Raw genomic sequence first — 18,173 nt, forward strand, 5'->3', positions numbered from 1 at the left:
ACCTTGCAGACAAGCACGACAGCCTGAGTTTGATTCCCTGGACCCACTTGGAGAGGACCAAGTTTCACATTCTGATTTCCATGTGTGAAGTACACAATGGCGTGCATGTGCATGCACAGACATTCTTATTCTCCTCTCTCTCTCTGTCTCTGTGTGTCGTCTGTCTCTCTATCAAAATAAACACAAAATATTAGGGGAGGAGTGATGGCTCAGACGTTAAGAGCACTTCCGACTCTTCTAGAGGTCCTAGTACCCACATCTGGTGGGTCACAACCACCTACAACTCTAGCTCCAAGGAATCAATAGCCTCTTCTGGCCTCCATGGACATATGTACATGTGTACACACACACACACACACACACTCTCTCTCTCTCTCTCTCTCTCTCTCTCTCTCTCTCTCTCTCTAAATCTTTTTCCTAAAGGACTAAAGGAACTACAAGGAACAACTATCATCTGTCACCTTATGCCGTTTAGGAAATCCTTGTGTCTCTAATGTTCTCCAAGAAAGACAAGCAGTTTATGTCATGAAGTCTGAGGGTGCATCTTAGAGGACAACAACGCCTCAGACACAGCAAAACAACAACCACCACAGAGGGAACGTTCCCCATCCTGGACTCTATATAGAGCTCTACAAAAGCACTCAACAGACGTTGGTGTAAATATGAAGCTGTGATTTTAAGCTGAATATTAGCGACTAAAATACTATCAGTCTTCACATTAAAAGATTTCATTACAGCAGGCAGAGGCAGGCCGATTTCTGTGCGTTCCAGGCTAACCAGGACCACATGATGAGACCCAAAGATTTCATTAGAAGCTGTGAACCTGTAGCGTGAGAAACTAAAACATTGCAAACAGTAGTTCAAGGCCAGCCTGGGCCACAAAACAAGACATGGTTTCATTAAACATTTTGTTACTTCAAAAACAATTCAGTTCAGCCTCTCAGGTATCAGTTCAGGTATTAACAGGATGCTTATCAAAAGTGTAAACAGGTTCTTGCTATTATATATCCAAGGTGGATATATAATAGGAGAGATATATAATGGAAGAGAAATCAATCTTCCCATATATTTACTACTCTTTCTTCGCAAACACTATGAATGTCCATAGACAATAAAGATCTGAATGGGTCTGGGGATGTAATGTGGTGAAGCCAAAAACTCTTGGGCTGGATCCCCAAAACCACCCAGGCCTGGTATGGGGGCACAAACTTGTAATCCCAGCACTTGGGAGACAGAAGCCTGAGAAGCAAACGCTCAAGGTCACCACAGCAAGCTTTCAAACCAGACAAATCCCTGACTGGAGAAGGTGAAGTGGGTACAAAGTCCCACCCCTAACCAAGAAGCTATTTATAATTGATAGCTACTATGTGTGTGTGTTTGGGGGAACTCAGTTTTCTTCAATGGAATGGCACTAGGTAGATTAACCACACTCCAAGGACAGTCTGAATGGGCAGGAATACTGGGCCAACGTGATATGAACTCTATGTGTTTTGTGTCATGTGTTGGGAGGTTTGTGAGAAAAAGACCATCAGCTGTGGGGGTGAGGGGTCTGGAAGCTGAGGGAGGGGAAGAATATGACCAAAATATATTGTATGATTTTATTTTAGGATTTTCCTTGGCTATCTAGCATGTTCTATTCAGCTTGGAACATGTGAGATCCCACCTCATCCGAAACTTAACTGTGTCCTGTGATGATGCGCTGTGGGAGCAGGAAACGGGCTTTCCACTGGGGACAAAGAACCTAAAGGAAAGTGGGCATTTAGTCCAGAGGTTGCTTGTTTTGTATCAGTGGTTCTCAACCTGTGGCTGGTGACCTCTTTGGGGTCATATCACATCATAACCTGTGAGATATTTGCCTATCAATTCATAATGGTAGCAGAGTTAGTTATGAAGTAACAATGGAATAGCTGAGGTCGCAAATGTGGAAAACCGCTGCTCTAGACAGATGGAGGCATTGTGTTGTTTGTTCACCTGATGGTGTGCATAAAAACAGTGCGGAGCCTTTCTTAATGGTAAAGCATGAAGAACAGGGCTAGGACACAGTGGGTGAGTGAGTGAAGAGACAGGAGAAGCAGAGTCTTCCCTCCATTCACTCCCATCTCTCTCCCTGACCAGAGATACAGTGTTTCCTGCGAATTCCCTACCCCATGGCTCATTCTGTCACTAATGTATAAAAACTTTTCAAAATATGCGGCCAAATACCCAGCCCTTTGTAGCCCACGACAAAGCTCAACAAAGTTCAAGACTCAAGAGGCTGCTACCTTCAGGGCTTGGTGATGCCTTCTCTCCAGAGAGTGGCATGCTGGTGTTAGAGTGCTAGGGGAACATGACAGTCCTTTGGGGACAATTCTAGACTCCAACGCTGAGCCTCAACTGTTTTTAAGGACAGCAGATTCTTTGCACACACTGGCGCACCAGTCCTCTAAAACTCATGAAGCATCCAGACCTCTTTTCTTTTGAAATAGATCACCTTATGTAACCTAGGCTAGCTAGAGCCTGCCTCTAGCTCCAGTATGCTATGATGACAAACAGCTAGGGACAGCATGGTCTTTGGGCTCAATAACCAAATTTTCCTCTGGGTTTGGGAGGAATGCTCAAAGAAGCACAAAAAAGGCTGACTCCAAGCCAAGTGGGAACCCAGATGTCTCTCTGTCTCCTGGATCTTCCACCTTCCTAGGCAAGGTTTAAAGTATACCCTTCCCCAACCAAAGAGCTTCTAGATCTAATTAGTGGCCCTCAGCCTTCTTAATAACAGTTCCTCGTGCTGTGGTGACTGCAACCATAGACTCATGTCATTGCTACATCATAGCTGTAAGGTTGCTACTGTTAGGAATCATAATATAAATATCTGCTATGCACAGTATCTGAACGTGACCTTGGGGGGGGGGGGGGAATGACACATGCATGAGTTGAGAACCAGTGATCTAGATGAAGCTATCTCACTGGGCTATATCCCTGGAACAACAATAATGCAGAAGAAGCATCCAAAGACTGTGGGAGCAGACACTCCAGCTACACGGCAGACAAGACTGGCTCGTCACATATCACAGAAGGGATGGCTCCCGAAGGCCACCAGCAGGCACAAAGGGCCAACAGGCCAACCTGGATCCCTGAAGAGCAGAGCTAGTAACAGGTAAGGAGGGGAAGGTTGCTGTCACGCACAAGCAAATGCGGGTCACTCCCCGTCTGAGTGGAGGATAGCAGTCCTGATGCCAGAAAAAGGACGGAGTATTTCCATCCTACCCGTCACCCGGAGCAGGAGCAGGAGCTGAGGACCGGAGAGGCCGTCCAATTTGTGTTTTATCGGAGGATACACACAAGGGTTTCTGGAGCCACCTTCAGGACAATATCCTTGTTTGCCCCGATGCTCCCTCTAAAGGTGAGTACTTTACCCCAGCAGTGGGGAGCCCAGCCCCAGTACTGAAGCAGCTTCTCAGTTCACCCCTCCACTGCAGCAGACTAAGCCACAGAAGCCCCAAGATGCGCTCCCAAGGTTTCACCTTCCTCTTTAGTGAAACTGTGACTCTGAAAAACAACTGTTCCTACCACCACGCTAGCTAGCACTGTGCTCTTTTCCTCCCTGGGAACTTCCTTCTCACAATGGGCGAGAACCTATTGGGTGTCCCCACAGCAACTCAGCTCTGGAGGTTCACATCTGACTTCCTCCTACCAGTGAGAACGAGCTTCTCAACAAGCTCTCATTTCCGGGGTGAATGGTCCGGTAGCTGAAGGGGCTTGCCACGTAAGCCTGGTAGCCCTGGGCTTGAACCCTAGAACCAATGTCAAAGAGGAAGTGATGTAGAAGAAATTCTCATCAATTCTATCACTACAGGAGAGAACAGACTCCACCAAGCTGTCCTCTGCCCTATGTACTGACACATGGCACACACATCACACATCATATAATTAAAAAAGAATTGCAGCCCAGGTGGTGATGGTGTACATCTTTAATCCCAGCACTTGTGAGGCCAGCCTGATCTACAGAGTGGGTTACAGGACAGCCAGGGCTACACAGAAAACTCTTGTTTCAAAACACCAGAGAGAGGAGGGGGGGGGGTGTGTGCACAGACAGAGAGACAAAGAGACAGACAGACAGAAGTGTATTCTGTGACATTTTAAATCTTATTCTGCATAACTGCTACAAATCTGAAGCTACGTAGGAAGGAATTGACAGATATGTACCCATCCTTTTAACCAAAGCATGCTCAGAAGACATGTATGACTAGAGCCCAGTGGCATGCTAACTCTGAAGACCCGCCTCCAGTATAGATAGGTGAGTGGTAGAAAACAGTAAGAGAGCAAACCTCCACACCACAGCAAGATGCAATCCCACAAGAGCCTGCATATGTACATCAGCCCCTGTACAACGGATCCCGACTGTATACACTACCCACTATTAGTCACCTGATAGCCATGTGGGCTGTAAAACTCACAGTTACCACAGGGCTCACAGTTAAGGAACTCGTATTTTACCTAATGGCCCCAGAGATTAGGAATTGAGACTCATCAAGTAGAGATATAGAATAGTCCTTCGAGTGAAACTGTACGGCTACAGACAGGCACTCTGACAGGGAGCACACAGCCACACAACTGGCTAGAGAACATTGCTCACTCTTGCATGCCTAGTTTATAAATTAAGGAAACACGGGTACGTGTGTGGAGGGGGTCACTCAGTTTTCCATTCCTGCAACACTACGCCAGAGAGAATTGCACATGAAATTAAGATTGCCTTTCAACACACAACTGATTGCTTCCGGCTGTGGTGGGGAGCAGGTGCCGAAAGCCAACTGTCCACCTCCTCGCTGGGAGGACTCGGACTTCCATTACTCCTGTGAAGGACCTACCCCACAGTGACCTAAACACCTCCCATTAGGCCCCACTTCTTAAAAGCTTCTGACAACTCCCAGTAGGCACTTGGGCCTTTGGGAGCTACTGTAGAGCCAAACAGCAGATACAGGGATCAAAACTACCCATCATTCTAGGTACCAAACTACTGATGCTATTGGAATTCTCTACTACAGTCTGAGGAAAAGCACAACAAATCGTATGCTAATGAACTGCGCTCTCGCTCTATCCCTCTCTTTCTCTCTCTCTCTCTCTCTCACACACTATCATCTCTTCTTTAGGGTCAAAGCATTACCTGTACATCTTCAAATCAGAGTGGAGGTATATACCAATCAATCAAAGGCAGTTTGAGCTCAGCTGCTTACACTCTACTTTAGATGTCTGAAGTATAAGATTAAAAAAAGCAAACCCCTAGAAGACACAGATAAAAACATAGGTAAATAGAGTGGGAGTCAGGCCACCGTGCCCTGGTCCAGAGCTCTGCAAGACATCAAGTGCAGAGCCAAAGTTGAGAGTCCGAGCAGAAGACCTGGAATAAAGTCGAGTCAGAGCCAGGACACAGGACCAAGACAACCCAGGCGGAGCCTGTCAGTACCCAAGGGTACCCAAGACAGATGACCAAGGCAGACATAAGCGTTTCAGGACTGTGATGAGATGCTGAAACTTGTTGAAGTAAAACTACGGGCTCACTGCACGGTGGTTAGAAAGTAGAGAGAAAAGGGGTAGCCAGAATCCTAATTGTTCCCTCCAAGACAGCCCAAGGATCAAGGTTTCCTCCAACCATGCCCCTCACCCCACCCACTGCACCCCATTCTAAGGGGCCCAGCACTTTCCAATAGTGCCACAGGTTCGTGATCTACCAAGCCTTTAAGACGCACAGCGTCCTCTGGCAAACTGCAGCACGCTAGACGACGCGGCCTGCTGACAGCCTTGTTTATGGGTAAGGCAGTGTCTGAAGCAGACACTGCACTAGATGTCACCCACACCCACCACAGCCCTCTAAGTAGGAGGCCGAGCTGAGACAAACACAACACCTTCTGAGTAGCCAGCAGGAAGATAAGCTGCCTGAAAGCCCTAAAGTACTGGAAACAATTACTGACAGAAGATGGCTTGACCATTTCAAACCTCACTCACCCATCACCAAATCGGCTTCTACTTCTTTCAGTTAAGAATTGTTCTAGAAGACCACACACAAGTTCCCGCCTCTTGAAATATGCTTAAAACAAGCTTAGGTGCGTGCGTGCATATGAGTGCATACACACACATACACACACACACACACACACACACACACACACACACACACACACACACACACACAGGGCAGGAGATCAGGGCTCCACAGAACCACTAACATCTTCCTGGAACATTTTAAAATGTCTCATAGCAACCCTCCTCAGATCTACGGAGTACAGAGCAGTAGTCTCTTCAGAGTTCTACAGAACATAAGAAGTAACAGGTGAGGCTAGCCAAAGCCATCCAAGCCCCCACTCCACCTCAGCTTCTTATAATGGTCACTCATTTCACCGAGGTTAGAATACACAGCATGGATGAAAACTGTTCAGCACAGACATAAAAATGACTTTAACTTTACCACCTATATGCCAAACCCCCGAAAAAGTCCTTCTAGGCAGTTCAATCCAACACATCCCTCTGTACAAACACACCTCACACTTTCTGCTTCCTCCAAGGCTTATGACCTACAAAACCATTATCCCAAGACCCAGAAGGCCCCCGACCTGAAGTCATGTGTGTACCTACATTGGCAGATGCGTGTTCCTGTGCTTCTAGATCATGCTATGGAAGCCCAGGGGACCCGGAGAATGCCATGACTAATATTAACTTAGGCAGTCCCCACGGAGTCCCAGACATGAACAGTGCACATGACATATGCCACTATTTTTACAAAGAATGGAGGACGGATGTCCCCTAGTTCTCTCGGGTGCTGAAACTGAACTCTTGAGATCAGTTCCAGGGTAAATTAGGAAATGCTCCAGTGTGCATCTACTTGATGCCGTGAAGTTTTAACAGTAAATTACTGACAAAAAGAAAGGCACACGTTAAAGAATGTCTATAGCCTGTAATCAGCAGTGCTGGGCCAAACAAATTATTTTCCAAACAAATGATGGGACAGGATCATCTTCTAGAACTGAATTCAGCAGGAAGAATTACAGATGGGAATCATACTTAGAGGAAGGCACTCTGCAGAGATGGGGGCTGACTTCAGCTACCTGACACTGTGTTGGAAGAAAGCATCCCTTCCCACGCATCACATTCACAAATGTAAACATAAAATACACTTTAAAGGTCTTTAACTCTTTTGTGTGTGCCTGGGTGTGTTTCTGTGTACCACATGTATACAGACACTCAGAGAGCCCAGACTAGCACGCTGGGTCACCTGGAACTAGAGTGCTAGGCATTGCGAGCCACCTGAGAGGTGCTGGCAACTGAACCCAGTTCCTCTGGAAAAGCTGTGAGTTCCCTTAACAGCTGAGCCACCTCCAGCCCCATATGTCATTTTAATAACAGCGATGCAATATGTCTTTCTAGGAGACATCTTTCCTTCCCTCACATAATTTATGCAATCTTCAGGTTTACCTCCCAAATACCTGCCTGGTGACTGTTCCCGAAACAGGCACCCGATGCACTGCCATCACATATAAACTGACTTCAAGCTTCGATCACTAGCAATATCAGGGACAACTGACTACTACACTCCTGTCCCCAGACGCCATACCAAGAACACACATGTGTATCTAACATTCAGAAGAAAATTCACACAACATATCTGGGACAGAACAAGGTCCCAGAGGGTGAGAAGGGGGAGCTACGGTGTGACACAGAATGGTCCCATGCTTTCAAGGAAGTTCTTTGTTTCAAGGTCAGTGGAGCTAGGCGGGCTGGACAAAGATAGATACTGGAGCTGGCAAACTCAGCAGGCCAGCCTCGGGTAAAGAAAAGTTAGAGAAGACACTCACAAGACGACACGCTCATGCCGTAATTTAGGCAGGAGCAACTATATCTGTAGTTCCATAAACAGTCCCCATGACATCCAGTTTACCCTTCATGTCTCAATATCATCAGGTAAATACAAGGCTGGCTCAAACCGTCCACCTCATCATGGTAACTACAAGTTCCAAATCAAGGGGTGGGACTTCTACTGATGCAGAAGCCACAGCAAATGACAGTTCTGAGAGTTCTGAGAACCCCCTCCCCATACAAATAAGCACATCTTTAATACAATGTAATTCTCCGGGCTTTACTGGGCTTGTAAGGAAGCAAGGAAAACCTCAGGCACACCTCCAATTCCAATCTCGGAGAGTGAGTAAATCATAAAAATAGATCAACACCCAAGGCAGCTAATACTGATCCAAACTGGCAAGATCTAGAATCAACAAGAAGACACCCTCTGAGCCCATCTGCCAGGGCGTTTCTAGATTAGGTTAGTTGAAGAGAGAGAACCCTACAGGCTGGTACACTATTTCTTGCGCTGGGCCCCACTCTATGCCTCACTCCTGTGAGTGAACCGGCTGCCACTACACCGTGATAAAACAAATCCCTTATTAGACTATGCACCAAAACAATGCCTTCTGCAGGTTACCTCCACCAGGCATTTGTCACAGCAAGGAGTAAAAACGACCCCAACACCAAAGACAGAACCAACGAGGTGAGGAAAGACAACAGCAGTTGTCCGAATATTTAATAGCAGAAAACACTGTCAAAATATTAAATGGGTGAGGGCTGGACAGATGGCTCGGCGGTTAAGAGCACTGACTGCTCTTCCAGAGGTCCTGAGTTCAACTCCCAGCACCCACATGGTGGCTCACAACCATCTGTAATGGGATCCGATGCCCTCTTCTGGTGTGTCTGAAGTGTACTCATATACATAAAATAAATCCTTTAAAAAATATTAAGTGGGTGAATTAAATAACAGCACACAGCTTCTTAAAACTATCCCACTCATAACCCTTTCATCCGAGAATTCTTAACTCTGGGTACACTGGTATAGAAAATGGATAGAAAAATCAGTAAATCTTAATTTGAAACAGTTACTTGGTATACATATAATTTTACCATTTATTAAAAATGAGTGCAAACTTTTAAAATAGCACTACTTTATTACATAAAGAATGGCGCCTTGAATATCTGATACTGCAGGACAGAGATTGTTTAACTTTACCTACACAGCACACGTTGAAAGAACGTCTAGAGCTATTTCCCAAAGTGTTGGAAGGTCTGTCCTAATCCCTAGCAAAATTTAATATTTTTATGAAACTCAAGTTAACAATTTAAACAATTTAAAAATCAAATATACTAATATATACACTCCAAGGACTTGCTAATTTGATATTTATACGCTGCAGAATGAGAATAGAAAAATATTAAGTCTTTCTTTTCCATAATTAAACCACTATGTTTCTTAAGGATCAGAAAACCTGTGTGCATAATACAAAGACTGTATGTCACTGCAAGAATCCATGACACACAGGTCTCAGGTCTGAGCCACGGTGTGTCAGGCAGCGTGTGTGGTTAACAGCGTTCACTGCATCGTGCAACCATTAAACATTCAGAACAAACTGTAGCCAGTGAGGTCACCCAGAGCCACACGGGTATACACGGGTATGCACCGCCAGCAACGCCCTGAGTTTATATGCATTTGTTTTTGATTCCTGCACATTCAAAAACCCTTTACTCTTCCCAATTTTTTTCACCACACTCCACATTCAGTTATGTGACCTACTGAACTGGGATTTCCAAAGTAAACTCCGTTCAAACGAACTAGAAGCTGGGGTTAAGGAGCTGAACAGGGACAACGACAGACATGCTAATTCAGGGAAGGCTCCCCTGGCATCCACCTGACTCAGAAAACTAAGCAACTAAGGAGAGCTAAGAGAAACAGCCTTCCCTGGGTGTCTTAAGAGTTTCTATCGCTGCAATGAAAACACCATAACCAAAATGAAAGCTGGGGAGGAAAGGGTTTACTTAGCTGACACTTCTAGATCATAATTCATCATTGGAGGAAGTCAGGACAGGAACTCAAGCAGGGCAGGAACCTGGAGACAGGAGCTGATGTAGAGGCCATGGAGGATGCTGCTTACTGGCTCACTTCCCAGGGCTTGCTCAGTCTGCTTTCTTATGGAATTCAGTCCAGGGACAGCACCACCCACAATGGGCTGGACCCTCCTCCCTTGATCACTAATTGAGAAAATGCCTTATAGCTGGATCTCATGGAGGCATTTCCCCAACTGAGGCGCCTTCCTCTCTGTTGACTCTAGCTTATGTCAAGCTGACACACAAAACCAGGCAGAACACCAGGGAAGGACACAACTGGTCATCCAATAGCAATGTCAGTCTTGAAAACATACATAAAAGTAACAGTACAGACTGAGCAGGTTGTATTTTTATATTTAGGAAATGTGCATGTAACACCAATTTTTTAAAACTGAGGCCATGTATTTGAAAGAGAGCGAGGAGCGGTATATGAAAGGGTTTAGAGGGAGGAAAGGGCATGGGTCGACATCTCAAAATTTAAAATAAATTTAAAAATAGTTTATATAGTTAAAAAGAACTTAGAGAGGAAAGAGTTTAACTTCAGCTTACAGTACACAGACCATCACTGAGGGAAGTCAGGGCAGTGCCTGGAGGCAGGCACTGAAGCAGAGTCCATGGAGGAGTGCTGCTTACTGACTTGCTCCCTGCAGCTTGCTCAATTTGCTTTCTTATAGCACTCAGGACCACCAGCACTGCTCCCACATCAATCACTGCAGAGAAAATGCCCTGCAGACTTCCTACAGACAATCAGATGGCAGCATCTTCTCAACTGAGGTCCCTCTCCCCAGAAAAATCTAGCTTCTAGCTTGTGTCAAGCTGACTAAAAACTAAACAGGACAATATGAAAGATCAGAGCAGAAACAAATAAAATAGAAACTGGGGTGGGGGGATAGAGAGATTTTTAAAATCCATAACAAACCTTTAGCTGAACAAGCAAAAAGAAAAAGAAAAAAAAACCAGAAATACAAAGCTCATAAGACTTATGAACAACTATACACTAATCAAGTGGATAACCTAAAAGAAGACAAACTTGAGGGGCTGGGGATTTAGCTCAGTGGTAGAGCGCTTGCCTAGGAAGCGCAAGGCCCTGGGTTCGGTCCCCAGCTCCGAAAAAAAGAACAAAAAAAAAAAAAAAAAAGAAGACAAACTTGAAGGCCCATATACAATCAAGACTGAATGATCTAAAGAAACAGAAAACCTAAACAAACCAATGAGTAAGGAGACTAAGCAGTGATACATCTCCCATGAAAGCAAAGACTGCCAGCTTCACAACTTAGTTCTTCCAAACACAAACACAAAAACAAAAGCATAATTCATACCATGACAAACACAGGTGCGACAGTCCTCAACGAAATACTAGCACATCCAATCCAGCATACAGTGATTCATGCTAGGATGCAAGGATGGTTGAACCACAAATACATTACACAAACAGAATCGAGAACAGGAGCTACACGATCATTTCAACAGATGCTGAATAAGCATTTGTTAAAGTATTAACCCTTTGGGAGAAAGACCCTCATAAATCAGGTAGTAGCAACCCAATAAAGGGTATCTATGACAAGAACATGGATAGTATCATATTCAACAAGTAAAGGTCACACACTCTTCCTCTAACATCTGGAGCAAGACAGAATTCACCCTCGAATCACTTCTATTCAACATACAGAATGTCCTAGGCAGAGCAGAAGAAAAGAAACAAAAAGATACCCAGATTGAAAAGAAATCCAGCTATCTTTGCGTATATATAGTATCATTTCATACAGAAAACCCCAAAGATTCCACCAAACAACATTTTGTATATAAAATTAACACATAAAAGCCACCAGTGTTTCTATACACTTAATTAAGTATCTGAAAAACCAATGTCGTGTTTGCACTAGCTAAAGTGAAACAACATGAAAGGCTTAGGAATGAATGTAGCTCTTTCAGGGCAGGGTTGTAGTTCACTGTTAGGGCACCTGTCTGCCATGCACAAGACTGTCTGTCATGGATCCTAGCACCAAATACACACACACAGGTACGTGACTGCAAAACATTGATGAAAGACACAAATAAATGTAAAGACATACCATGTTCATGGATTAGGATCAATAATGCGGTAAAATCTCCATAACACAACAGTGACCTGAAAATAAACGGATTCCCATCAAAATACCAGTGACAGACATCCTTGCTTACAAAATCAGGACAAATTCTAAAACTCATACATTAAAAAAAAGGTCCCCAAACAACCAAAGCAATTCTGAGTTAGAACAACAAATCTAGAGACTTCACACGAACTTCAAAATATACTACAATGTTATCATAAATGGAAGTACACAGTCTGGCATAAAACAGACCAAACATGATGGAAACCCTAGAAACAAATACAGCATCTATAGACAAATGACTTTTCAACAGGTCTGCCAACAAAGGAGCCAAGGCCACAGAACAGAACGTTTTCTTTGATAAATGGTGTAGTAGAAAAAACTGGTGGTTACATGCAGGGGGGAAATCTATAAAGGGAATCCCTTTTTCACATATAAAATACCAACTCACAGGGATAAAAGACTTAAACCGATGACTTCAAGATGGCGAAACTACTAGAAGAAACCAAATTGGGAGGTACAAAGACACAGTTCTAAGCAATGATTGACTGAAAGCAAAAACAGACAAGAAAGGATTGCACAAAAATCACAAAACAGACGACAGAATGAAACAGAATGAAAGAAAATACTTGAAGCTTACATCTGATAATAAGTTAGTAACAAAACACATAAAGCATCCAAGAGCAGGCAAACAACGACAGAATGGCAACAAGAACAAGGTAAAGATCTGAATAAACATAAAAGACACACAACTGGCAGCCAACGGGTGCACTCAAACATTCAACATCAACCATGAGGGAAAATGCAAAGCCAAACCCCAATCCAGACCAGCAGAATGACTCAGTGAGTAAACACACTACCACACAAGCACAGAGACATGGATTCGATTCCTGGAACCAGGATGAATGCCACAAAGTTGTTCTCTGACCTCCACGCACACACATCCTCACACGCAATCATCAAGTCTTAAAAACTACGATCAAGTCGGAATTCTTTATGAAAAACACAAGGGAACCACCAATCATAAGGGGGCAGAGAGAAAAGAGAAGCTCTGAACAGTGATGGTGGGGATACGCATAGTGCAAGCCCTGTAGTCAAACTGCACATAGGATCCTCAAGAAATGACAGTGCGACCTTCCAGGTGATCCAAAGCCCGAATGCTGAAGAGGCACCCACGCCCTGTGTTTACTGCAGCAGTGTTCACAACAGCCCAGTTGTGGAGTCAGCTTGAGCCCATCAAAGAAGGAATATGGTACATGCACACAGTAGAATACCATCCTTTCCACCAGTAAAAAGCAGTTTCTGTCATTTGTGACACTGAGAAAAATGGAAGTCATTATGCTGAAATAAGCCAAGGACAGGCAGAGAGACAGACTGACCCACCGGCCATGAACTTAGCTTATAGTCGCATAAGAGATCCAAGTAGAATACAGGTGAGTTGAGGGAGAACAGGCTGGGGATACGTTGGTACAGTGAAACAAAAGGAGTATGGTCAAGAGTGTACTGTACAGCAATGGTGACTGTGGCATGAGGAGGATATATTGTGTTACTGAAAATGTTCAATGTGCACTGTTCTCATGAGAAATGACCGTGAGATATTATGTCAGCTAGCCACATTTAAGGGATTGTGCAATGCACACATATATATCAACCCATTAGGTTGTACATGATAAACACACGATAACAATTTTTAAAATGTAAAATTTTAAAACCTTAAAACACAAAATGTTTGGTCTTTTTAAAAATTATTTATTGCTATGCTATGTGCATTGGTATTCTGCCTTTGTGTATGTCTGTGTGAGGGTGTCAGATCCCCTGGACCTGATGTAACAGGCAGTTGTGAGCTGCCATGGGGGTACTGGGAATTGAACCCTGGTCCTCTGAAAGAGCCGCTAGTGCTCTTAACTGCTGAGCTATCTCTCCAGCCCTGATGTTTGGTCTTTTACAAAACCTATAATCTTATTTATGTTTAATTAAAAATAGGCTGTGGACCAGCAGCAAGATGGCTCATCGGAGGCCAAGCCTGAGTTCTAAGTCAGGAACCTTCAACTGGAAGCAGAGAAGAGACCTCAAAGTTGCTAACTTCTATGCATGCACCATAAGGTGTGACTCACATGAGCCACATACATACAGAGGAGTTCACTCAGCCCTAGCTGCTGGAGATACAGGGATTAAGTCTATTCTGTCCTTCAACTGACAAGCTCTTCGGAATCTGGAAGACTGATGTTCTACCCTTCTGCAGATTGGTCCCTTGGTTTTCATTCACAAATAGTTCCATTAGTCACTTAGTCACAGTAAGGAAACACAGGGTTCCAGGCTAAGTGTTGCAGACACAGTGAGTAAGCTCAGTGAGGTAGGCCCACCCAGCAGTCATGAAAACCCACCCTCCTATCAAGGGAGGTACTTAAGGGCAAGTCTTTTCAGTGCTCTCAGTCTATAGAGCCTCAGGCCAAACACAGAGCACTTCAACTTAGGGACAACCAGGAAAAAAAAAAATGACAAAACTATTCTCCCTTGACCTGGCTTCTGAAGCACATGGTGTTCTGCCCGGCCAGCCAGACCATAGAGTTCATCTACTGTTGGGTATCACTCCTACTGCACAAATAAGGCCTCTGTGGGCAAACGCTGTATCTTTTTTAAAAAAAACAGGATCAGTTCTAGAACAGGACTGAGTACCTCTTTCTACATGGTTGCTGTAGGGTGTGCTTTATGAATTTCCTCATATAAACCTCACAGCTCTCTAAGTGAAGCCCTGATCCCACCTCCACAGGCAAGGAAATAGCTCTCAAGGTTAATTTACTCAACACGACGCCTGGACTTCAGTAACAAGTTATTTGACTCCAGATCCAGACTCTTCACCACTATGCAAAACTTCCAAACATCGCCCGCCCCCTCTGTAAATGTTACGGATTGCGTGTGCGTGGGCTCCAAGTGACGTCTGTAGGTGACACCATGTAAGATGACACTGACCAAACTCTGGGAGCGAGGCTGGGTGTGAAGAGCCTTCCTTCATCTGCTAACCCCTGTCACTGGCCTGTTCGTTCGTTTGTTTGGGACACAGGCTCACTATGCATCCCAGAATGGCCCGGAATTCCTGATCCTCCTGCCTCAGCCTCCTGAGTCGTGAGGTTACAAGTGTGTTACTGCAACACCAACTTTTCTGTTGTGTCTGTTTTTTGGCTTTTTCCAGACAAGTTTTCTCTCTCTCTCTCTCTTTTTTTTTTTTTTGGACTGTCCTGGAACTAGCTTTACAGACCAGGCTGACCTTGAACTCACAACTCTGCCTCCCAAGTGCTGTGCCACTCCTCCTTCAACATCAACTTTTAACTGTAAAAAAGTCACAATCTTTCCATCAAGGGAAGAAGTTAGAAGGAAGCCTAAAAGATACTAACCAGAACACACCTACGATGACTTTCGTCTCTTCGGTCATATCTCCATGTTACCTTTTCCCTCAAAACAAACTAAGGGAAAACTCAGACTCAAACCTGCCATTGTCCAGGTGCACCACTTACTTGCAATGCTATTCCCCAAGAGACGTTTGAGAGCACTACCCATCACATGCCTCCACCTCTCCCTATGAAAACTCCACACCAGACATCCAAACACACCCTGAATGAACACAAAGTTCACAACCTAAGTGACTTCTGTCAGGACAACGGCGAGTAGAATACAGGAAGCCACAGAATAAACAGAAAGTAGCTTCCCTAATTCATAACACAACAACGATCAGTGGGTGTCATCTCCTTTACCCACAAAGGATACAACTTACGTATAATGTGCACCTTTTCCCCAAACACCAAATGGGGCTGATATTTAGAATCCCCACCCCCCCAAAAGCTCAACAGTGAACACACAAGAGTAAGCTACCAAAGAATGATCTAATGTGAAAAGTCAATCCCCACCTTGATCACACTCAGTACTTTTTGTACTTTCCACGACTTGGTGAGTAAGATATCTTGCCTACATCCTAGCCTCTAGTGTGCTGGTCCCCATCAAGGCACTTCTATTCCTGGAAGCAAAGCTTCTTTGGACAGGGGAGTTTTCTCTTCATATCCCCCAGTGACCTAAGCTAGCATCCTGAAAACAGTAGGGCACTGCAAATGTGTAAAATGGTTGAAAGTGGGAGAGAACTTCAATGATAGGCACTGTATACTGAAGCACAAATAAAAAACCTTCCCTTTGGTCTACGAAGGTAGCCTCCTTCGAAGGACCTTGGTAAACATTTGTTTTTCTCTAAAAGCCACAAAAACAAATCACAAAGTTGTTACAAGCCTCTCATTGTTGTTAACGAAGCTTCAGCCCATGCCAAAAGCAGTAATACACACAGGAGGCGGCACCCCTTGGAAGGATCACATAGGGCTGAAGTTACAGATGCCCCATTTCAATCCCTAAACATCCAAGTTCCTAAAGGCATCATAAAGGTGAGTCTGGATAGAATCCGCAAAGTTTTAAGTCTCTTAAAAAGATGAATTTATAAAAATGTGAAATCAGAGAACCACGTATTCCAAAGGCACAGCTTTTATACCCTTCTGTACTCCCAGGAAGTCTACTTTGAAATACGTCAAGGAGTTATGTGGAGACATTCAGAATACGTCCAAGATCCAGACCGATAACTCTCAAACTCGAAGTTAAAGCAGGCAGACCCATCACCCATAACTCATCGTCTCGACTCTTAGAACCCTTTCCTACTCGCAAGGCTGCGACGACAGCGCATCGGCGTTTAAGTTCAATTTCCTGGCTCCGGCCACAATGCTAACCTAATTAAAGCATGTGGTCAACGTTCAGCATTTTCGGTGCGATATTTTGCATCCCTCTGGCTAGTCCCCGAGTGGAGACAGTCGCACGGACCCCCGTGAGGCGACACCCTGTCCACCAGGCTCGACCAAACGGGCAGGAAAAGCACCCCCGCGCCGCCCACGGACCCTGCCGCGCTCAGGCACGGGCTCCCCTCGCCAGCAGCACTTTGGGCTGAGTCTGAGCAAGTCGCTCGTGTCAGCGCCACTTCCCCCCGGCCCGGCAACTCCGGCGCCCCCGCCCGTCGGCCCCTCCGGCCGCCACTCGCTCCGGGGGCTGGCGCACGCTTCCCGTCCAGCAAACCGGGCACGGAGGCCCGCGGGCCGGGGGCGCCGCCGGGGGGAGGGGAGTACCTCGTACAGCTCCTCGGAGGCCATGGTGGGCGGCGCAGGGGCGCGGCGGGGTCGGGGCGCGGCACCCGGCGGTAGACACTTTGTTCCAGTTGGGTCCCTGCGTGGCCTGCGCTTCCTGCTCCGCGGCCGGCGCCGGGCGCAGTGCACGGACCAGCCTCTCGCTCCGGGCGGCCGGTGCGGGCCGGCGGCAGCGGGGTTGTGCGCAGGAGCAGCTGCGCAACGCGCCCTGGGCGCCCGCGCTCAGTGCCCAGCGGGCCGGCTGAGGCTCAGGCGCGGGTTCATCGCGCCCGCCAGGGGACGGACGGGCTGGGGCGGGCGCGGCGGCGGTGCGGGCTGTGCGGCGGGATCCGTGGCTCCCGGTCTCCGGTGTAGTGCAAAAAGCTTCCTACTTGCGACCGACAAACCTGCCCCGGCTACTGAGCATGCCCAGTGCTGCCGCCCGACCCGGCGGAGCAGTGCTCCCGCGCTCCGGGTTTTCGGGCCGCCCTCGCGGGAGGGGTGGGAGGCGGCGGGGCGGGGCGGCCAAGGGGAGCACGGACTCCGTTCCGGGCCTGGGCGCGGACGGCGGGCTGCAGGGAGCAAGCCGGCAGGAAGGGGAGGAGTCGGGCGGGGTGGGCGGGGCCGCATATGGTGGTGGGCGGGACCAATTGGTGTGGGCGGGGCTCCGAGTTGCCCAAGTCCCGCTCCCCAGGGTCCGTGTGGCCACGGCACCGCCCACCGGCCCTGCCTGGACGGGGGCGCTAGTTGCCCAGCAGAGGGCGGGACCGGGCGGTGCTTGAGGGTCGCGGTGAACGGTGACTGTGCTCGCTGGGGCAGGTAACCCGACTCGAAGTTGAGTAAGGGACCTAGCGGGACGATGGGCTTGCGACCGAAGTCGCGACCCGACGGCAGCAGCAGTTCTGTTAGCGCCTGTGACCCGGACAGCGCAGCGGATGTCTCCGTGCTCCCGCAGCGGGCGCCGGCCGGGGACAGCGCCAGCCATCTAGGGGCCAGCGGCGTGGCCAGGTGGAGCCTCCCGCCCTGCCACGTGCCCGCCGCC

General features: G+C 46.7%; 1 protein-coding gene across 6 annotated transcripts in view; it reads right to left on the reverse strand.

Moving 5' to 3' along the window:
* Positions 1-18,173, reverse strand: part of Cdyl (chromodomain Y-like) — a 217,029-nt gene that overhangs the window by 119,777 nt on the left and 79,079 nt on the right. For 5 of the 6 annotated variants that reach the window (XM_087591024.1, XM_087591022.1, XM_087591018.1 and 2 more), the window contains exon 1: positions 17,135-17,552. Coding sequence is in view for 4 of the 5 variants with exons in the window: in XM_087591022.1 (XP_087447148.1) it covers positions 17,135-17,158 (24 nt within the window). In the remaining variant the exon portion in view is untranslated. 6 annotated transcript variants of the gene reach the window in all.

Source organism: Rattus norvegicus, chromosome 17 (genome assembly GCF_021556685.1).
Source record: "Rattus norvegicus strain SHRSP/BbbUtx chromosome 17, alternate assembly SHRSP_T2T, whole genome shotgun sequence".
In the NCBI taxonomy this organism is placed as follows: Eukaryota; Metazoa; Chordata; class Mammalia; order Rodentia; family Muridae; genus Rattus; species Rattus norvegicus.